Raw genomic sequence first — 23,455 nt, 5'->3', positions numbered from 1 at the left:
GTTACAATGGAAACGCGTCTTAAAAACGATGCTTAATCCAAGAGCTTACTTTAAATGGAAAGGATTTTTTTTTCGTTTTTTTTCTTATTGTTTGGATTTTCATCTTTGCAGTTCTTTCCTGTGTTAAAAAACTGTTTACGCGGAAACGCAGTCTGAAAATAAGAAAGAGTGAACTGCTTTTTGGTAGACTTAATTGTAGACGGTTGTTTCATTTTTTTTGTAATGATCGACATAATGAACTAATAAACTAATCGTATCAGAGCTAACCCTTGAATGTTTCGACTGCCTTATAAGGTCTATGGAGCTGCAATAACATGAAAAAAATAAAAGTAACAAAAGTAAAATGGTTTTTTTAATTTGAGTTCTTTTATGTAAAAAACATCCCCCCACACGCCATATAAAAAACACGTGATAAATTTTGCTCCTAGTATCAAATCAATTTTGGCAGCTAAGCTTCCTTCAATCAATTTAGAACAATTTCTAAGACGGATTAATTCTCCGTTAATAGCGCGAAATACATCGCGCGTTAATTTTCCTAAGTTGGCAAATTTTTTTAAATCCCCTTTATTCTATAAAAAAAGATCCCAAGTGAACTTTTTTTCAAATTTAAGCTCAGGAAAACAATACTTTTTTTGAATGGTATGAAAAAATTCCAATAAAAATGGCTAGTTAAAAAGTCGAAATTTGTCTGAAGAAAAAAAAATCACCTCAAGCACAAATATTCCATTAATTTCCTTAGGAAAGTTGAAACCCTTGTTAGATTTCGTCAAACGAAACTTTTCGAAAACAAGTGGAAATGATCTGCAATAAAATTTTTCTTTTCTCTGCAAGTTAACATTTCATATTTTCGCAGAAGTAGATTTTGTTGGCAGCGGACTTGAATATATATACTGAACATGGACATAAAAGTACATGGGAAGGTTGCCTACAATTTTTGTTGCAAAATCAATATGAACTACTGTTTAAACGTTTTTCCCAAGCTTCGCTTTTTGTAAACAAATCAATGTTTTGATTAAAATTTTATGTTTCTGCAAAAGTTTTTGGTTGAGCCGTTATATTAAAAAAGATACTCTATCCCACAAGTAATTTCAATGTCCTTTAGTGTCGTTTATTGTCCAGTAATCCGTTATTTAGGTCTTTTATCGCCTCAAATCAGTTTGGAGGGATTAACGAGTTGATTAATTTGCTGCTTACACTATGCGTTAAGAAAAATTTAGCACATATTGCAGGTGATTTGTGATTTAAATTTGAAAATGTTTTTTTTTTAAAAGATAACCACATTTGGGATTTTGTTTTTCAGTTTTTGAGCTCAAAGTATTAGGCTTTTTTCTAGATTGTGCAAAAATCCCCTCAAAAAATGTCAATTTAAAAAATGCAATATGACAGAAAAACCACCCTGAGTACAAGCATTTAATTCTTCATTATTTTTCATGGGTTCTTTGTAGGTTTATGGGATCTATTTTTGACCGCATGAATTCGTTCAACAATTTGATCAAATGCATTATTTTTACTTAATTTCGAAAGGTGTACGAAAAATACTGGATTATGATAATAACTGGAGAGAATGAGGGCTACTGATGAAGGAAGACTTAAGCAAAAACTTTATTATATTTAAAACAATTTATTTGTGAATTATTAAAAATGCGTGTATTTTGTCTATTCTCAATACGCCGAAAACCTGTATCATTGTCCACTCATTCAGGGGCGGATTTAGGGGGAGGGGCGGGGGGGCCAATTCTCCCCTCAGGGATTCGACCCCCTGCCAACCCAAAGTGTACTTTTTTTTTTGGTAATTTTTGAAAAATAGATTTTTGGCCGACCGACCCTAAAAATTTTCTAAAGGCGCCTTTGGCGCCAATATATACTAATTTTGATTGGGGAGCGCGCGCCGAAAAAAAATGCGATTTTTATCAAAATTTTCCAAAAAGTACCTAAGAACGCCTTTTTGGCCTGTTTTTCAAAAATTTTGACTGCGGCGCAGAATTTTCGGCCTAAACAGGGTCTCTTTAATGCTTTGGGAGAACTCGAAAAAAAACTTTTGAAAATCCACCCCCCCCCCCCCCCTCGAGAAAATGCTAGATACGCCCCTGCACTCATTGGATTGAGCAGGAATTTTCGACGTGAAGTTGCGACTTGATTTTGTTCAAAAAAATCATTTTAGGGCCCTTCTACAAAAGCTTTGGTTAAAAAATGGTCAACTCCAGCCCGCTTTCCATCAAACTGAGTGTAGTTTTGTGTCAAATACCATTTTGAAAAAATTAAGAAATCTTATTCAAAATGCTGCCGCTAAATGATACTGAAAAGCAGACTATTCGCAAAAATTTGGGAAACAGAGTATTTAAGTTCAAGTATCGTGTTCTTGTAGCGACACCTGCTGCACATGCACTAGAACCTACAAGTAGGTATTATACTTAATCTAAAACTATTTATTTTTTTTGGTCTTGTTTTTTTCTCGATCAAGGAAGCTGATTGAACTTGTTTACCTCAATACGAGCAACTAATCTGACCCTGTAAAAATCATGTCAAGGAACCTAAATAACCAATAAGCCCTATTTTTGGCAATCACTGGTGCTGAAATTCTTCGATAATGAAAATCCCCCCTGTAACCATTTAGCACGGTGGTGAGGCGTTCACTTCGAGATAGTCAGATCGTGTAATCAATCCCTTGCCATGTCAAGAATACTGTGTGAGGACGAGCTCTCACTCTACATCTAGCTTCAAATTTACCACAGCTTGACTGATTACGGCCGCAATAGTTGTATCACAATAATAAACTATTCTAATTCTGTATATCTATGTACAATTGCTGTACATAAACTTAAAAGACTAAAACTATTAAAAGGAAGTATGTGAATTAAGAACGTTAAAAAGACAACTGAACTTTTGTCATATCGACCAATGGTCGTAACTAAATTGGATAACAGGTATTAATTAAATACCGAAGGTCATTTAAGATACTAAAACAAATCACAACATTTCCCACCGGGGAAAAAAATAAAACTGCATACTAATTACATAACTCTATATACACCCTTTTCCCCCTTTGAGAATGAACAAGATTTTACGAATTGCGCCATGAAGGTAAACATACAGAAGCAAAATAGTCTCTACAAATGAGAGAGAATGTACAATGTACAGGGTGAATATACAGAATTACAAATTTACAAAATCCAGCAACTAACTAAATTGAAACTAAGCTAACGGTAATCCACAACATGTACATTAACATGTACAATTGTATCTACAGATAACTAATAAAACCAGAAGGTAAGGTATGGGTAAAGTTTGTATTTTTTTCAATTTATTTAATACGTGAGTTAGTTAAATTGGTTGTCAAAATCATCCAGTTTAGCCCTCATTTCCGAATCGATAGTCGAGGAAATTTCGCTGCAGTTGTCTACCTCGTGCGGAGAGTCCTTTGTGATCTGATAAGCTGAGTGTGAGCCTGAGGAATTTTTGTTGAAGATGAACTTCATTGGAGCTTCATTTACTGGTCTGACCGGCGGGAGAGAATTCTTTCATGACCAGGTTAATGTCGTTTCCGCAATAAGTGTTTGTCGGGGAGGGGCCTCCGCTAGTGGTGTCAATAAATCAGACGGTGATGAGACCGTGAAAGTTGCCCTGGGAATGCCAAGGGAGGTAGTAAATAATGAGGGTGACGCCCCTGTGTCATCTTTTCTAGGACCACGTCGATAAAGCTGCGATTTCCGTAGAATTGGGACACATTCCTGCGTGGTCTAGATTGTCGTAAATTTATTGTTGTCTTCAGACCCTTCTGCTTCGGCTGAGTCGGGGATGTTAACGATCCCCCGGAGGTCGGTGTTTACTGGCCTTTCTGAGCTCGAGTGTGGGGAGTCGACGGTACCTGTAACACTTAAGCCCTGGTAAGATTCGGGATGATGGCTCTGAGGTATATTATTATTGTTCACATCGTCGAAGTAATAATCAATTATCCCGTCCCACGAGTTTAGATTTAATGAGGATGAAGAACCTGAAGAAATTTGAGAGGAATCTTGAGTGGCCACGCTCACAGTCGGTGCACCAGTCCATGCTCTGTTAGTGATCGCTCCTGAGGTGCCTTGTCCCGAATGCCCAGAGGGTGGCGATACTGCTTTCTTCGGTGGTGAGAGTTTCCTTTTTCCAGCTAAACTCGAATGAGTATGAAATTTATGACCGTTGGGTGTCTGATTAACTATTATTTTTTTTTATGCCCAGGGAGTATTTTTCTTTTGATGGGAAGGATTGTCAAGGGTTATGGTGTGTTCTAAAGAGTCAATAAAATCCTTCTTAACTAGATTAAAATATGGATCCTTATGTTTCCTGTTAGAGACCTTTCTATATAAATTACCTCCCATGACTGCTTTTCTTTTTGCGAGAGGTTCTGAAGCTTGTTTGTTATCGTCCGGGTTTGTATTTGTAGTGACCGTCCTAGCTAGTGGCAGGTTGCTTTCTGGGTCTGACATGCTGTCCTTTTCCTCGTCCAGATATCCATCTTCTGCCCTGTCGTGGAGTTCCCAGTTAGTGGCCCGATCTTTGGACATGATAGCTTTCCCTTTATCTAAATGGTCAATATCGGACATAAGGTTTTTCCTCCTAGTGTTCGCTGCTCTATTAAAATGTTTTTCAAATGGGGTACAGCCGATAGCAGATTGCTTCGAGATTCTCAAATTCCAAATAATTTTTTCAATCGACTCGTTTATTGAAGGCTTGGGTAATTCGAAAGACATTGCTAGTAGTTTCGATTTAATCGTGTAAACTAATCTTTCCACTAGCCCATTGGATCTGTGATCGCCGACTGTGCAGTAAATAATTTCAATGTTGAATTTTTTGCAGAAGTTTTTGAAATCATGGGATAAAAAGCATGACCCATGGTCGACTCTGATTTTTCTTGGGAACCCGTGAAGATGACAGTAATCGTTTAAGAAGGAAATTACATTTTTCGTAGAGGTGTTTTCGTAGAGGTTAACGATTTTGGCCAAAGGGAACTTTGTAGAGCGGTCAATGCAAAGAAGGATGTATTTTTTGTTATCCCAGAACGTGTCTAACGGTCCCGCAAAGTCCAGATTGATTTCTTCATTCGCGAATGTCAACGTCGGAAGTTTCGAAATATTATGAGTCCCTAATAAAACTTTAATGTTCTTACCAGCTTTTAAGCATTGACTACACGCTCTCCCGTGGTGGTAAATTTCTCGATAAATGTGCGGCCAGCACAAGTATTCGGCTAGTGATTTCATCCCAAACTGTCCTGGATGAGTCTCATGGAGCATCAAATTGAAAATTCTCCTGATGGTAGGTGGAAAGACGAATTTGTTATCGAGGAAAAGCAAATCGTCCTTAACGCTTAGATCTTTGGCGTAGATTTTCATGTAAGCTCCGTGTATGCCCATTGGTCGATTCGTCTTTATCGTCTCGATCAAGTCCCACAGCACTTTCTCTTCCCCGGTCATAATTTGCAGCAGTTTCTTTGAACAGTGGTTTTCAGGGCGAATCGGGGAATTCGGTAGATTTAAGTCCGCCTTGTATCTTCTTACGAGGTTCGCGTGGTCTCGGTGAAAGTCGGTCATCTCTGAATTTGAGAGCAATTTTGTGTTCTTCGGGGATGATCAGTAGGAGTTCATTAACTTTATCTATTGGGAATTCTAGTTTTTTTTGGAGGATGGTAAAAATTGTCTGTTTTCTAATATAAAATGTAACAGGACTTTGTCCGTAAAGGTAATAATTTTAAGATTGAATTTCGAGTTATCAACAGGTTGGCAATTTGAAGTACAATTTTTTGTCCGAGTATGATTGTTATGACAAATTTTTATCGACCGAGCGATACAAGATATGATAGCAGCAATAATTTTGAGATTAAATAAAGCTAAAGAGCGTTTTAACTGATTCTGACCAATCACGTCACGTTGCTTGAATTTTTGTTTCTTGACGGGATTGTAATAACTCGAGAATTAGTATTTACAGCGACCGCTGGTCTATCTACAGTAGTTACAATAACAATTTTAGAATGTTGTTTATTCAATAGAATTTTCTGAATTTTGTCGATTGAAGCGACTACAAATTCATCGTCATAGTGAGAAATTGGGAGGGCTTTGCCCGAAGGAAGTCTAGATAAAAGATCTGTAAAACCCATATCCTTTCCCGGTAAATGCGATATTTTAAAATTGAATGGTAAAAGCCTGTTCACCCAACGGGTCAATCGACCTTGCATCGTTTTATTCCCATGGTTTGCTGAGAGTGCTGATAGTAATGCTTTATGGTCTGTTACTATTTGAAATTCAATTCCATACAGGTAGTTTCCAAAGTGTTCGGTTGCCCATACGACTCCCAGCAACTCTAATTCATTGGTAGAATACTTCATTTCATGGTTATTCAAAAATCTAGATGCGATTGCGATTGTTTTCCACTGGTCGCCCTGTAATTGTTCTAGAGTCGCACCTAGTCCGTTGTGTGAAGCATCTGTTTTCAATCTTGTCTTCTCTTTTATATCAAAGTGACTGTTTTCTGTGATACTTACGATTTCCGCTTTTAACTTTTCAAACGCTATAGAAGGATTTTTTTTAGGAGAGGACGAAGGGGATAACCTTGGGTCGATAAGCTAAGGACGAATTTTACGTACTGGTTTATCGAACCGAAGAACGAACGTAATTCGGAATTATTCTTGGGGGTTGGAAGTTTTTAATTGCGTCAGCTTTTCCTACCAAAGGTTTTACTCCGTCGCCGGAAATTTTGAAGCCAAGTCATTCGATATCTGTTTTAAAAAATTCGCATTTCCCCCATTTAACTGCCATATTGTTCTTATCTGATATTGATAAGATTTTATACACTATTGCTTTGTGTTCTTCAAAGGATCTACGCAAAGCTACCACGATGTCGTCTATGTATCTATGTAGCAATTTGTGAAAGGGATATTTTTTAACAGTGAGTCCATGACCCGTTGAAATTCATTTGGCACGTCCCCCAGTCCGTAAAATCCCGTTAAAAATTGATACGTTCCGGTAGTTTTGCCGCCTACTATACTAATATTGCACTGCTTACTCGTTTGTTCGCATAGTGTGAGATGGCTATACGCATTTTTCAGGGCTAGATTACTAAACCAAACTCGCCCGTTGGATTTCTTTGAAATTTGAAGAGCCACGTTGTCTATAAGTTCGTGGATGTTCGGCATTTGATAATTATTTTTAAAAATTTGATCGTTCAATAATTTGGAGTCTATTGCCAGTTTGATCGAAGTATCCTTTTTCCGAGTAATTACAATTGGGCTGATAAAGCAATCTTCGTCGCATTTCTCTAATTTCATTATATGACCTTCTGTCTCCATTCTTTTTAATTCTTCGTTCACTCCAGCGAGTAAGTGAATCGGGACTCTTCTCCCTTTGGATTATATTGGTTTAAAAGGTGAGTGGAAATGAGTTACTTTTCGGTCGTTAGGTTTTTTCCCCACTCTAATGAATAGTTCTTTGAACTCGTTAAAAATCTTGCCAGATAAAGAAGGTAAGTTTTTGTACTCACGCTCGAGTGTAGGTTGGTTGACCATGCAAATTGATTGGGGGCATTTCCTCTGTGTCACTTCTATGCCCAGCGATATAAGTCTTTTATCCTTTTCTCCACGGGGTGTATTTTGAGGTTCGGATATCTCAGTTTAATTTCGAGTAATACATTCTATTTTGAAAAACTTACGGGGCTTGCTGAATCTACTGGTATGTTCATATTTACAATCATATCCCAGCCGATGCCTAAGTTCAGGAGTTTCTTTGTTTCGAGACCATTTTTGTCGTAAATAGTTCTCACACTCAACTATTCTAATTCTGCTTACCTATGTACAATTGCTGTACATAAACTTAAAAGACTAAAACTATTAAAAGGAAGTATGTGAATTAAGAACGTTAAAAGGACAACTGATCTTTTGTCATATCGACCAATGGTCGTATCTAAAGTGGATAACAGGTATTAATTAAATACCGAAGGTCATTTAAGACACTAAAACAAATCACAACACACAATAAAATTCTACACGCAGAAAAATTGACATTGAGTAAAAAGAGCTTCGCTCAACAAAGTATCTCAGTCTGGAATGTGGTGAAAAAAGAGAAACGGACTGTGCTTAGAGATGGTGGTTAGCCTCTCATAATTCTATATTCTGCGAATCGCAGAAACCACTTTTTGTTTCTGCGCAGGTTGCTTGTCTGATTTATAGTTGGTACCAAAACGTTCGCCTTACATTTTTCATTCTTTGAATCTGAACGAAATTAATAATGCTGATGTTGCTCTTTGTATAGTCGAATATCATTTTTCACACTTTTCAGTCCCTTAAAACTGAAAAAAAGTCTCCAACTCAATTTTTGAGCAAAATTCCAGAAAGTCACAGATATTGCTATTAGTTTAGCATTCACTTTAGTTCTTTTGCCAACGCATTATAGAGCATTGGGAAAACAATTCGTCTGGAATTTGAGGAAGCAAAAGAAACAGTCTATGCATAGATAACAGGCAGATTATTTAAAAAAAAAAGGCAGATTACTTGTTCCGACTTTCGAAAAAAGTGATGGAATATTTGTGATCGTTTTGTTTTTTTTTCTCCGGCAATTGAGCACTTTTTGACATTTTTTAAGAACTTTTCGAAAAGTATTAGTGTCTTGAGCTCAAGTTTAACACGATAATTCTTCTGTGACTAGTTTTTATAAAGCTAGAGTGGTTTAAAATTCAACTTGAGCAATTTTTGTTTAAGTCACAGATATTGCCTTTAATTTGGCCGCCACTAAAATTCTGTGTGATCCTACTTTTTGGTAAATTATTGTGTAGCATTGACAAATTATCTCAGTCTGGAATGTGGAGACGCAATAGAAACAAACTATGCATAGATAAAAGGCAGATTATTTCTTTAAAAAGGCAGATTACTTGTTCCGACTTTCGAAAAAGTGATGGAATATTTGTGATCGGTTTGGTTTTTTCTCCGGCAATTGAGCACTTTTTGACATTTTTTAAGAATGTTTCGAAAATTATTAATGTCTTGAGCTCAAATTTAACACAATAATTCCTCTGTGACTAGTTTTTATAAAGCTAGAGTGGTTTAAAATTCAACTTGAGCAATTTTTTTTGAAGTCACAGATGTTGCCTTTAATTTGGCCTCCACTAAAATTCTGTGTGATCCTACTTTTTGGTAAATTATTGTGTAGCATTGACAAATTATCGCAGTCTGGAATGTGGAGACGCAATATAAACAGACTATGTATAGATAAAAGGTAGATTTTTCCAAAGAGAGGGTTGGAATATTTGTGCACGGCGTGGGCTTTTCTCCGGACCAATTTTGACTTTTTAACCAGTAATTGTTGTCAAATGTTTTGCATTATTCAAAAAGTTTTAGTGTCGTGAGCTCAAATATACGTAATCAAAAATATGAACTTAATATGAGCTCAAAAATATGCATTGAGAAACTAATTCAGTCTAGTACGTGGGACAGCAATGAAAACTGACTATGCATAGACAAAAGGGAGATTGCATGTTTAAAAAGACAGATTGCTTGTTGTTCCGACTTTCAAAACTTGGGACAATAATTGAAACCCACTATGCATAGACAGGCCTGATTGATAGCCTTTCATAGATTTTCTGCGATTCGCAGAATCCTCAATTATTATTAGGATTATTTTGATTATTTCATCATGAAAAAGTTGGTGCCATAGTAGTACCAAAGGGGGGACTCTGAGTTAAGGAGAGTCCGTCCCCGTCCTCGTCCCCATCCCCCCTACTAAGTCCACCCCTTTTTTTTGATCTGGTTTGTTTTGTGTTTGTTTACTAGGAGATCTTTCTGCTGCTCTTTTTCGCCACGGAGTACTTCATCCGAGTGTGGTCTGCAGGGTGTAGAGTGAAGTACAGGGGGTTCAAAGGCAGATTCAGATTCGCCAGGAAACCAGTCGCATTCATCGGTCAGTTCCAGCTAAGTTATAAATCGGGGAGGGGAAAGGAAGAAAGAAAGAGGCCTACTTAACCATTTCGCCGCTCCCCCTATGGTACCTAGTAAAGAATATCGACCCCTATAAAAAACTAATTCAACAGTTATGCATATGTCAATTTGTATCTTGTACCAAACCGCCCCCCTTCACTTAAGAAAGAAAGACAGAAAGAAAGAAAGAAAGAAAGAAAGAAAGAAGAAAGAAAGAAAGAAATAAAGAAAGAGAGAAAGAATTTATTTACTTATCCAAAATCAATTATCCTATCAAACTTATCCAAACTAAAAATTGATTAGAAAAAGCACCAAAACTAAGGATAGCAAAGACAAAGGGTATTATCAATGCCCACTGAGATTCTACCCTTGAAAATGTGGAAAAAACCAATGTAAAAGTTTTAAAATGTGAAAATGTGAAAAAAAAGCCAATAAGAAATACCAATCAGAGTTTTCACCCGGGTTGACAAAAAATGCTTATCATACAATTCCATACTATGGAAAAAATGTTTATCATACGATTCCATTCAGTTCCATAGAATAAAAAAATCGTATGAAAATCACATGATAAACATTTTTTCCATACAATGGGATTGTATGATAGCCATTTTTGCCATTAAATGGAATTGTATGATAGGTGTTTTTGCCTTAAACCAAAAAGTTGTTTTTTGTTTCTAATTTTATTTTCTGAAACAATTTGGGTTCTGTTTGCAACCGAACCCAAATGACAAAGACTTTGGTTACTCAAAGCACCAAAGGTTGGACAAAGGTCTTGCTTTTGCAATGCATAGAAAACGCCCTGAATTGTCTTCGAGCTGTCTTTCACAAATAATATAACAAATTTTTCGATGATGATTATTTTAATTTTTTGAAATTTCAAATTATCAGACATTGATCAGGGCATACATAAACACGCCATACAAAAGAAATAGGAAATTTTTGAAAAAAAAAATTTCGAAGTACAAAGAAAAAAAGCCAATATAAAAAAGCCAGCGTTTTTGAAAAAAAGTTTTGAAGTAAAAAGAAAAAAAGGCCAATATTATCGTATCCAGGACTACGTTATGCACACAAAAAATTAAATTTTGCAGGCAAAATTTTTTTCGAAAAACGTTTGTTGGTTGAAAAAAAAACAAAAAAAATGTGGGGCAAATTTTCACAATTACTTGGAAAATTTTTTGTGTCGCGGCTAAAGCTTGTTTATCGAAAAAATGATTATCATACCATTTTCATAAAATGGAAATCGTATGATAAACGTTTTTTTTCTCAAAAAAATGAAAAAAATGGGCCAACTTGATCTAAGTTAACCAGAAAACGAATCAAACTCATTTAAACTTACATAAAAATTCTTTTTGAAGGTTTTTCTGAAAAAAAAAATTCAATGAAAAAAATGCTTATTATACAATTTTCATAAATGGAAATCCTATGATAAACATTTTTTCCATATCACCCATGCACGGAATTGTTTGATAAGGATTTGTTTGCATGGAATTGTATGATAAGCATTTTTTTTCTATGGAGGTCAACCCGGGCAACTGTTAATCAGCATGAAGCTGTTACCAAATGTCTTAGAAACATTTTCTGTATAGATAAAGTTTTGTGAAATTAGGTTAATTACTCGTCTTAAAAAGGTTCATATAAGTAAAATGAACAATTTGAGTGGCGCAGAAAATTTGGTCAAATTGGGTTATAGAGAACTGGGAGAGCTCCGAAAAATTTGGTCGACCTAAAAAAAAGGTCGACAAAATTTTCAATTTTTTTTTTGAAAATCTGTCCCCTCGAGAAAATCCTAGATCCGCGCCTGGTTTCATAATTAAAAAAAAACATTTCTTTCAGATATAGCCGAGTTTATAGGTCATTTCTGATAATTTAATTGTTTTTAATTTTAAATAAGTTCACATTTTGAGTTATGTTTTTTTGGGTTCTGTTTGCAGATTTGTTTGTGATCTTGGCTTCAATTGTGGCCCTTCTCTCTGACTCAGACAGCAGAATATTCGCAGGAGCCACCATCAGGTAACTTTTACACAAGTAAACATAGTAAACATAGTGTTTTATGATCGAGTTATTAAAGTTTCTTTCAAAGTATTAATAGAAAATAAACTTCAAGATTTAATAGAAAATAAACTTCTATTTAAATTCAAGTTGTTTAAAAAAAAAATCGTGATCGAGTATAAATAAGTATTACCTGATAAATTTATCAGCGTTCAGTATTTTACTTATTTGCAGTTATTGATGTTGTCAAAAAAACAAAAAAAAACGTTTTTTTTGCTTATTTTTTGGTGAACAGTGATCTATTTAACTTTGGGTTCTTGCCGTCGTCTAACATAATTGTCATTTTTATAAAGTAACGAAGATTTTTACAGGGTTATGTATCAAAATCAAATATGTTTGTTGTGGTCTAATTAGTCCGCATGCCAATTTTTGCAACAATCGGATAATGTGAACAGAAAAGTTACTTCTAAAACACTATAGATGAGTGGGGGATTGAAGAGGAAAAAGAGCCTAACTTTGACCTTTTATCCATAATAGGTCATCGGATTTAACTATTGTCATTGATTTTGACCCTTCTCTCTCCTAGGGGTATCCGATTCCTGCAGATGTTGCGGATGTTGCATGTGGACAGAAAGGGGGGCTCCTGGAGACTCCTCAGCTCAGTAGTGTACATCCATAGACAGGTCACTTGTTATGTCACACATTACATCACTAATTGTGTCACACATGAACGCATTATGTCACACATTATGTCACACATTCACACATTATGCCATTCATTCTGGCATACATTCACGCATAATGTCACTCATTATGTCACACATTATGTCACGTTTTCACTCCACTCATTTTGTTACTTATAATAGCAAATTGATTGACAGCTTTTTTAAGAAGTCAAGACCACTTTTTGCCTTTTTGCAAATTAATTGAGGAAATTGAACAAAAAAGTATTTTCACAGATTCAATGATGATCTTCAAGGGATACGAATTTTGGGCGAATTAAGGGTGGGAAAAGGAGGCGGATGTGTCCCCCAGGAGTTTGACCTCTTCGCCGCCCAACGTGTCGCCCTTTTGTTAAATTTTTTGTTTTTGTTTGCGATTCGCAGAAAATCTAGGAAAACTATCAGGCCTCACCGTTAATTGCATGGAATTTTTATCTTCCGAACGAACCCTGAAAAATCTCTAAAATAACTTTGCCACCGATAGCGCTCAAAAACTGCGGATCTATAAAACTCTTTTCTAGTTCAATTCTTGTTTGAAAAAATGACGGGAACAAGATATGTGTATTTATTTTGAACAATTTGGGTTTTTGATCTCTTGTCAAATGTTTTCCAGGAACTCATCACCACTCTCTACATTGGCTTTCTCTGTCTCATTTTCGCATCTTACTTGGTCTACCTGTTCGAATTCAACGCCGGATCATCTTCACAATCTTCGTCGTCAACTTCAGCCAACTTCTTAGTGTTAGACTCCTCAAAGTCTGAGTCATCGAACAGACCTCCGGATCCAGGGGTGTGGTCTACTCTGTTCCCTCCTAATGGGTTAAGCAGAAGGAGTGCTGAAAAAGGTAGGCATTTTCAGTTTTGAAGACTTCCATTTTTCATGTACAGAGGGAATTTTTCCCAGTTTGAAACTTGTTTTGTGGAAAAAGCAGAACAATTCTCATTCTATTGAACAAAAAAAAGTTGTATTGGCCATTGACTGTTAAAGTTTTTTCAAAAAATTTTCCTTTGTCATTTCGATGAAAAAGATTTTTTTTTCGCTTTTTCATTTTTTTTTATTCGAAAAAATACCAGATGGTGACGAAACAAGTGCGACTGGATCATCGGAAACAGGAGAAGGAGACGGAGACGGGGGAGGTTGCTCATGTGCTTCGACTTCTAGTCGGGGGTCTCATTTCGCCCCTCCTCCTAGGAGAGGAGGAAGAAAAGAGGAGGGGGCGAGTGCATTCGGGAACTACGCCGATGCTCTGTGGTGGGGAATTGTGAGTTTTGTTTATTTATTCATTTTTTTATAATGATTTTCATCTGAACTAGCCAGTTTATCTTTGTACAAATTTAAACAAAAGCATTTTAATATTTTAATTATGTTTAAAAGTCGTCTGCCGGTTGATCGGATCTTGTTCAAACCTTCCCCTTACGGTGCTTAAAATCTGAGTAGAACAAGGGATTTTTTTGGGGGGTTGCTTTTTCAAAGTTTGGTACTTAAATGGTACTTAATATCTATTTCAATTGAACAAGGGAATAGGGGGGAGGATTGCTCTTTTAAATTTTTTCGCTGCTAATGATCATCATTGTGTTTCTGCTTTAGACAACAGTGACTACGATCGGCTACGGGGACATCGTCCCACAGACTTGGATGGGCAAAGTGGTAGCCTCCATATTCAGCGTGTTCGCCATATCCTTCTTCGCACTTCCCGCGGTCAGTTCAAACTACTTAACTGCTCAGTAGGCCGAATTTAAAAAATCACTTTCTTCGAATACTCAAGCTCTTTGAAACTTTTAAAATCTTCAAAATAGGAGAGTGTCGTTTCAAAAAACGCTCGAAATATGACATACTTCGTTAACCACATTTTTTGTCAGACAATTGACATTTTCTGTTATTTCGATTTTTTTGATCTTTTTGACATAAACTATCGGTCATATATTTTTAAGGCTAGAACTAAAATTGGTTTAAGATCATAAATCGAAGTTAGAAACTTCAATTATTTTGTCAATCAAATTTTTGCGGAGAATCTTCGACCTATTTTGATATATTACATTGTAGTTTATCGAATCCAACTTTTTTTGTTATTATTTGGCAGTAAATTTTTACGGAAACTTAATCGCAAATCCATAAATTTTGTTGATTTTGAAAATCTATGCCGTTAATTGAGAGCAATAACCTTCATTTAATGCAAAACAGTTTGAATTAATTCTTTAGTAGTTACTGATGTTTGGTACGGTTTATGCAAATTACCGCTTAAGTTATTCCAGGAATTATATAATCAGAAACTGCTCCTAATCTGATAAACTAATATCTATGTTGAAAAAGAAAACTCTCAAAGCGCTTATTCAATAGATATGCTAACTCTAGCTTTTTCCATGCTAATTCCAGGTAATTTGCGGGAAAATGATGGTCGATCGATAACAAAAGCATACTTTTTAAAAGGGTATAAACTAAAGCCGTTTGAAAAGTATGTCCAATTATTGCTTCACAAAAACTGCTGATAAAAAGTGGCCTTTTCTATCCAGAGCAAGTTGAAAATAAAACATCTATGGAATTTGGGCATTGATTAATTTCATCTTTGTTTTCAGACAGAAAAAAAAACGTTTAAAAATACTCGCTGCTGCAAGCAATGAGTTTGAGGCAAAAGTATTTACAAAAGCGCAATTCATCTGCATAGCCGTTTGAAAATGATTTTTTTTAGACTGATGAAAAATTTGTTTGCTTGTGAATGAAAAAAATCTAAATGTGCTTAGTTTTCAGTTCTTAGAAAATTTTATGAATCATAAATCTTATATATTAAATGAAAGTCTTAATGCGCTATGGATGCAACGTTTTAACTTTTCTATCGAGTTCAACGTTTAAAAATTATTCAGAGCAACCATCAGAGGAAGATGAACTCGATCCAGCTTCTAGGCTAGACAGTACCTGTCTAATTTTTGTCCAAAGTTTGTGTTTACAGATTCATTTCAGTCTGAAACGAATCCACTAAAAAACAACTTTCATGCTAAGAAAGAATTTTTTGCGAACCGATTCGGTCCATGAAAGAAACTGAAATATTTCAGCGTTTCATAGCATAAAAACAAGCTTGCTTAGAAAAACTGAAAATTTTCTCGAACCGATTCGGCCCACGGAATAACTTGAAATATTTCAAAGTTTCATAGCTTGAATAGCTTGCTTAGAAAAACTTGAATTTTTGCGAATCAAATCAGTTTATGAAATAACTTGAAAATGTTTCAAAGTTTAATGGCTAACGTAACTTACTAAGAAAAACTTGAACTTTTCGCCGACTGATTCGCTCTTTGAAACAACGCGAATTTTTTCGAAATTTTATTGCTTTAATAGCTTGCCTAGAAAAAGTTTACTTTTTTCGCGAATTGATTTCCGTGCTAAAAAAGAAACTTTTTGCGAAATCATTTGGTCCATGAAATAACGTTTCATAGCTTAAATATCTTGCTTAGAAAAACTTATGCATTACGCGAATCGTTTCAGTCTATGCAATAGCTTGAAACAATGTGAAATTTCATAGCTTTAAAAGCTTGCTTAGAAATCTTTTAAACTTTTCGCGAACCAATTTATTCCACCGAATACCCTGAAATATTTCAAAGTTTCAAAGCTTGAATAGCTTGCCTAGAAAAACTTTTACTTTTCGCGAACCGGTTCGGTCTCCGAAATAAATTGAATTCATAGTTTCAAAAGCATGAAAACTTTCATAGCATGAATAGCTTGCTCAGAACATTTGAAGCATTTTGCGAACTGATTCAGTCTATGAAATAACTTGAAACATTTCAAATTTCCATAGCTTTAAAAGCTTAGTTAGAAAAATTTAAAATGTTCGCAAACCTAATCTGTCTTTGAAGTAATTTTTAAAAAGTTTTGTAGCTTGAATAGCTTGATTATTTTTTTCCGTGAACCGATTCGTTTCATTGAATATCATAAAAATGTCAAAGTTTCATTGCTAAAATAGCTTTCTTAGAAACACTTATTCATTTTGCCATCCGGTTCACTTTATGAAAAGACTTGAAATTTTTCAATGTTTCATAGCTTAAATAGCTGGCTTTGGAAAACTTCAACTTTTGCCGTAACGATTCGATCTATCAAACCGCTTTGATTTTTTTTAGAAAAACTAATTTCTAAAAACGAACTCGGAAAAAAACTTTTTCATAGCTACAATAACTTGGTTTATTAAAACTTCAATTTTTGGTGAACTGCCTTGCTCTATGAAATATTTTATTGAATTCCAAAGTTTCATCGCTCGATTAGCTTGCTTAGAAAACTTATAATTTTGCAAAAAGTTTCTGTCTAAACATCTCGAAATATTTCAATTGTTTATAGCTTCAATAACTTGCTGCAGTAAAATGTAAGTGTTATGCTATCCGATTAACTTCATGAAATAAATTGAGTTATTTTGAAGTTTCATAAATTAAATAGCTGCTAAAAAAAACCTTATTTTTTGCCAATTGATTGGCTCTTCGCAATGATCTGAAAATTTTCAAAAGTTGCCTTGCTTGAATACTAGAGGAAATTCACTTTTCGCATAACGATTAGATCTAAGAAACACTATGAAATATTTCAAAGTTTCATGGCTTAAATAAATTGCTTAGAAAAACTTGTTTCTGACTTGATTCTTAAAATGACTTGATTCCTAAAAAAACTTGAAACCTTTCAGTTTCATAGCTTGATTAGCTTAAAAACATTAAGTTTTCAAAAACCGAATAGTTCTTTGAAATAACTCGAAATTTTTTATATATTGAGTGAATGAAAAAGAAAAACTTCATGTTTTCGCTATCCGATTCTCTGCATAAAAAGTTTTTGAAACTAATATTAGGAAACTAATTCAGTTTTTGAAACTAATTCAGTTTTTAAAAACTGAACATTTCGCAATTTAATTTGTTTATAAAATTATTTGAAACAATTCAAAGTTTCATAGCTTGAATAGCTAGCTTAGAAAAGTTCAATTTTTTTATGCTTCGATTTAATCTACGAGTTTAATAGAAAAGTTTGATAGCCCGAATAGCTTGCTTAGTAAAACCTAATTTTGTTGGAAAAATGGAAACAGATGATGAAATAGCTGGTGAAATTTCATAGCTTGAATAGCTTGCTCAAAAAAAACATAAGCTTTCGGCGAACCGATTCGGTCTAAGAAATAAGTTGAAGCCTTTCAAAGCTTAAGCCAAGTAGCTAGCAAAGCAAAATTTTTTTTTGCTAATCACTTTGATCTATGAATCATTTCTTCGTTCCATCGCTTGATCGGCTCCAAAAAAAATCTTAAAGTTAACTTTATGAAAAAATTTCAAGTATTTTGAAGTTTTATTGGTTCGATGGCTTCAGCAGAAAATTTTAATTTTTCGTTATTCGATTTGTCTTCGTTTGTTACAAAGATTCGTAGCTTGAATAGCTTGCTTAGAAAGTTTGGAAATTTTCCAATTTGGTCTATGGAAATACTTTGTTTTTCAAGTATTGCAAAGTTTTATTGGTTGAATGGTGCAATAAACAAAATTCACTTTTTTTCGCTATTCGATTGCTTTCATAAGATAACTTGGAAAAAAATCAGAGCTTGAATAGCTTAAGAAAACTTTTTGCTCACTGATTGCTTTATGAAATTTTTACTTCAGTTTTTTTTCAAATTGATTAGCTCTAACAAACAAATTGAATTGTTTCACTTTCTTAGCTTGCTTAGAAAAGTTTTATAATTTTTCGCGAAGCCAATCAGTCTTTAAAATTTTAGTTTTAATAAAAATTTGATTATTCGCGGATCGATTCGTTGAATGAAATAATTTAAAACTATTCAAATTTTTGTCGCTTAAATGGCTTTAAATTATAAAACAAATTTTGGCCATTCAATTTGCTTAGAAAAATGAATTTTTTGAAAACTGATTTGGTTTATGAAAAAAGCAAAAAGTGTTTCATCGGCTGAATGGCTGCAATATAAAAAACTGCAATTTTATGCTGTCAGATAACCTTTATGAAACAACTAAAATTATTCAGATTCGTCACTTCAATGGCCCAAATAGAAAACTTTCGACATTCAATTCATACTGAAAAAATTCAAAAACTACAAAGGTTCTTTTTTTGCCGGCCAATTTGCTGCATGAAAAAAAGTTGAAACATTCAAAATCTTCGCTCAATAGCTTGCGTAGAAAAACTTGAATCGGTTGCAATCCTGTTTTCTCTGTGGAACGTTTTGAAATAGCTTACTAAGAGAAACCTAACTTTTCGCCGACTGATTCGCTCTATAGAACAATTTGAAATATTTCAATGTTTCATCGTTTGAATAGCTTCTTAGAAAAATGAAGTTTCGCCATCCGAGTTTCTTCATAGAGAATTTTTCAAAGTCTCATAGCTGGACTAGCTGGCTTAAAAAACGTCAATTTTTCGGGAACCGATTCGTTCTATGAAGCCTTAAATTTTTCAAACCGATTTGCGATATGGCTAAACCTGAAAAGACTCAAAGTTTGATTACTTGGATAGCTTGATTAGAACAATAACTAATTTTTTGCGAGCCATTTGATTATTGGAGGTAGGCTTGCTAGTTAGGTTTTAATTCAGGATGAACAGTGCCATTCCCCCAATTGTTATAACGCGAAGAAATTACATTTTTTTCACGCAATAACCTTGTAGAGAATGTTATGTTACCTACATATCAGGTTTCATTATCAAATTATATTAGAAAATTGGGGTTAACTGCTTTGTAGCCGATCAAAATACAAAATGAATGAGATTTTCAAAAGATAAAAAATTTTTGCGCGTGTGTATGAAATGCATATTTTATACAGAGTTAATTTTCAGAATTAAAACATGCTTGGAGTGGACCTTCTACGGTAGGCCAGCTAAGGGGAGAAATTGAAAGGTTGATCCTCAATTCAAAAGGTGTTCAGAAAATCTATTGAAATCCGGGTTGACAAAAACGGTAGTCATACAATTTTTATTTATGGAAAATTGCTAATGATACACTTTTCATGCAATTCCATAAGTACAAAAAAATGCATAAAAGTCTAGTGATTTTTCATATATGGAAATGGTATGTTTTCATATAATGGAAATTTTTCCTTAAATCAAATTATTTGACTTTTTTTTCTATTTAATCTGTTCTCAAAATGTTTGGGTTGCGTTTGTATCAGAAAACAAAAGAGCTAGGAAACGACTTGAAATGTCTTAGACTATTCTTACACAAATGATATAAAGAAAGAATTCAGAATATGATATGTGGCAAAATTTTTATTTAATTTGATTTTTAATTAATCACGCATTGATCAAGGCTTTGAAATTATTCAGTGAAACGTGAAGAAATCCATTTTTCGTGCATCCAGGACTATGTTATATACCTAAAAAAAGTTTCTTGAAAAATGATACCTTACAGTAGAAATATTGTTTTGCGGTTAAATATAATTAATAACTTCTTTGGGGCAATTCACAAACTACCCCAAAAAAGTATTGTTGTCGCTATAAAAAAAATGCTATTCATGCATTTTCCATATATGCAAATTGTATCAATTGCATTTTTGAATCGCAAAATTTTTATGACGATACATCAGGCGCGGATCTAGGAGTTTCTCGAGGGAGGGGGGTGCGGATTTTCGAAAAAAAAAATTGAAAATTTTCTCAATCTTTTTTTTAGGTCGACCAAATTAATTTTTTGAGCTTTCCCAAAGAGTACTAAAAGACAACGGTTTGGCCAAATTTTAACCTAAAAAATAGGTTAAAAAGGTTTTTAGATTTTTTTGAAAAATGTTGACCAAAAAATAGCGTTTTTTAAGCGTGCGCTCCTCCCCCCCTTAAAATTAGTATATAGTGGCGCCGAAGGTGCCTTCAAAAAAATTTTAGGGTCCGTCAGCCAAAAAAGGATATCTCAAAATAGTACAAAGGGGGACCCTATGGGTCGGCAGGAGGTCGAATCCCTGAGGAAGAGCGACCGCACCCCCTACTAAATCAGCTACTGCGATACATCGACGTTTGTGCCAAATCCAGAAACTTTTTTTTGAAGTTTCGATGATCTCATTTCATCAAAATAGAGAAAATTTGTATGATCAGAATTTTTTCATAGACTTTTTTATCTGTTCTTTTTTTGGTCTATGGAAGTCAATCAGGGTTGCTATCTAAAAAATGATTCAGAAAAAAGGAAATTTCGAAAAAATTTCTCTTTTCAAGTTCTTTAACTTTTCAACGGAATGAAGTTCACGTTTCATTTGAGGTAATACAAGCAGCGGACCAAATTATCTTGTTACCGAGCACTTTCTAAAACATCACGAACTCAATCATTAGTAGGGGTGTTGACTAAAAGTCGACTTTCTTACTTTTAGTGAAGAGTTATCAAGATTTGCGTTATTTTAAACTTTAAGAAGCATTTTTATTTCTAAAGATGTTTTATTTCGCGTTCTTTCAAAAGGTCGGAAAAATTGAATATCGTAGGCGGAAGAGGTTTCAGATTTTCTCATGTACATTTGAATAGAGGCCTTTTGAGACACAAGTTTCCTTGAAACAGTATCTTAAGGAGCCTTCATTTTTCCAAATCCAATTTTGAATTACACATTTTTAGGACCATAGTTTGCTAGGGACGGAATGGTTTTTTTTTGTCAATTCTTGATACAAAATACTCCCGATAAACAATTATTCAGAGATAGCTATCGCTTGATTCAGAGGAGTAATACCGAGTGCATTTTGCGCACTGTGGCGAGTAAAAAAATGTATAATTTGCCATTGTCGTTCTGGAATGTTGTTTTCAATTGAACCATTCCAGAATATAGTTAGGATCGGCTTTGAAAAAAACTTCTCAGCTCGTATGAACTTTCGAATGAATAAGCAACCACAACCAAATAGACATTAGAGCCGCTGGCTCAGTCCAGTAGTGCCGAAATTCAAGAGTGCCGATTTTTTTTTTGAATAAAGTTGTACAAGAACTTAAGAAAAAGAACAAAAGCTATTAACATTAAGTTAGAATGGCACGAGAAACGAAAAAACTCCTGTAATTGTTACTGGAATCAATACGAAAAAAACTAAACTCCTAAACAAAACAAGCGTCCTTTTTTGAAAAAAAAAATTTTGCTACAGCAATTAACAAAGTTTTCATAAATTTTTTTTTCAAGATTCGGGCTTTGTTGTACTTCGGCGTTATTAAACACTCCAGAGCCGCCGAACCTCTGTTTCGATTCCCCTGTGAAAAATTTACCCGTGATTTTGAGCGCGCTTCATTGGTGATGGTATCAGTTTTACCCCAATTGAAAGCACTATACTCTACTAGGTGTTAACTTTTTACGATCTTTTCACTACACATCTACATCTACCCTAGAGAATATGTTCCCGAAATGATCCAAACTTTCTATCGTACAATTCTAACGTAAAAAATTGTAGTCATAAATTTCACACAAGTTTTTATGATCATACAAGAAAAATGCAAAAAATCTCTAGGATAAACACATTCTCATCCATGAAATTTGTATGACAAGCAATTTTTCATAATTGAAAACTGTGTAATTAAAAGATGTCAAGTAATGGAAATTGTATTTCAAATTATGGAAATTACAATGATGCAAAATCGACGTTTTAATTCTTTACATAGAGAGAAAAAAACCCGTGAATAAAAGTGTACTTAAGAGGCTGGAACCTCATTTTCAACAATGAATTTAACCTAGTCCTCAATCATGCAATTTCCATGCATGGAAAGTGAATGGTAAGTTTTTCTTAAAAAAAGATTCTTCATCGTTGAACTCTTCTGCTGACTTCAAGGAGCCACAGGGTTTTTTCAATTTTTTTAATCAATTTTTTATGTTGTAGAAAAAAGGTTTAAAAATCAGTTTTTTTTTGTATACAAATAATTAATGGAACTGAATGACAAGCATTTTTTGTTCAGGAAGTTTTGTAATAAGAATTTTTAAAGGAAGTCAATCCGGGTTTTGTTCCTGCGAGTGGACTTTTTGCTACTTGCTGGTTTTTTTGGTTTTACAGAGGTCTAGTCCCCGAAAGTTCCAAGTGCTAGCAATACCTCGCCGGGGTTTAACGACCTCCAGACAATTTTTTTAAAATGTCAATTTCAAGTCTCCATGAGAATTGAGAATTTATTGAAGCCTATAACCAAAAGGGCAGAATTCCTACGAGGTCATTCCTGTCTTTGTTCACAGGAACTATTGGCTGCGTCTTGACACTACCCGCACAGTATGGTTGCAAAACCGAAGGGTAAAATGGAAATTTCCTTAAAAAGATGAATAGTATAATAGGGTAGATAGGGTACACTGTCGTGGGCTTTAACTTTTTATAGATCGTTCAAAGATTTAAAAAATTATCAAAACAAACAAGAATAATTCTTCTTCTCCCGTACCCTTAAATGCAACTAGAACTTGGCTCACAAAGCATAGCACGCAATTAGAGAAACTTGGTAATTTTACTTCCGAAAATTTTTCTAGCCATGTAAAAATAAGAGCTTACCATGCAATTTCATAAATGAAATCTGTATGATAAGCATTTTTTCATACAGTCAAGGTATGGAAATGTATGATAAGAAATTTTATTGTATGAAAATAAATTGTATGACGAGCATTTTTTGTAAATGGCGGTCAACCCGGGAGGTTTTAAAACTGCCTTCCAATCGACTACTTGAGTTTCTTAAAGCATAAACTAGAATGCAGTACTCACAATACACGGTACTCAAAATCACAGATCTTAACTTGCCTTGAAACTATTTTTATGCTATTAAATTAGCTTCTTAAATAATAAAACAGAGTACACATTACTTTAAAAAACGTAAATATGAGAAGCCGAAAGTCGCATTATGGCATTGACGTCAACTAAACTTGTTACTTAAATCTAAAAAGCTCATTCCGCAATCAATTGTTTTCA

The 23,455-nt window shown here is 34.4% G+C and overlaps 1 protein-coding gene across 1 annotated transcript in view; it reads left to right on the top strand.

Moving 5' to 3' along the window:
- LOC134855047 (uncharacterized) overlaps window positions 1-23,455 on the top strand; it is a gene marked incomplete in the record, with an annotated part of 110,863 nt that overhangs the window by 69,510 nt on the left and 17,898 nt on the right. Inside the window, 6 exon segments of the mRNA XM_063871426.1 lie at window positions 9,788-9,914; window positions 11,863-11,941; window positions 12,507-12,603; window positions 13,256-13,487; window positions 13,717-13,904; window positions 14,231-14,341. Coding sequence (XP_063727496.1) covers window positions 9,788-9,914; window positions 11,863-11,941; window positions 12,507-12,603; window positions 13,256-13,487; window positions 13,717-13,904; window positions 14,231-14,341 — 834 coding nt within the window.

The sequence above is a fragment of the Symsagittifera roscoffensis genome, chromosome 10, assembly GCF_963678635.1.
Source record: "Symsagittifera roscoffensis chromosome 10, txSymRosc1.1, whole genome shotgun sequence".
Classification (NCBI taxonomy): Eukaryota; Metazoa; Xenacoelomorpha; order Acoela; family Convolutidae; genus Symsagittifera; species Symsagittifera roscoffensis.
This window is presented reverse-complemented; position numbering and strand designations above follow the sequence as displayed.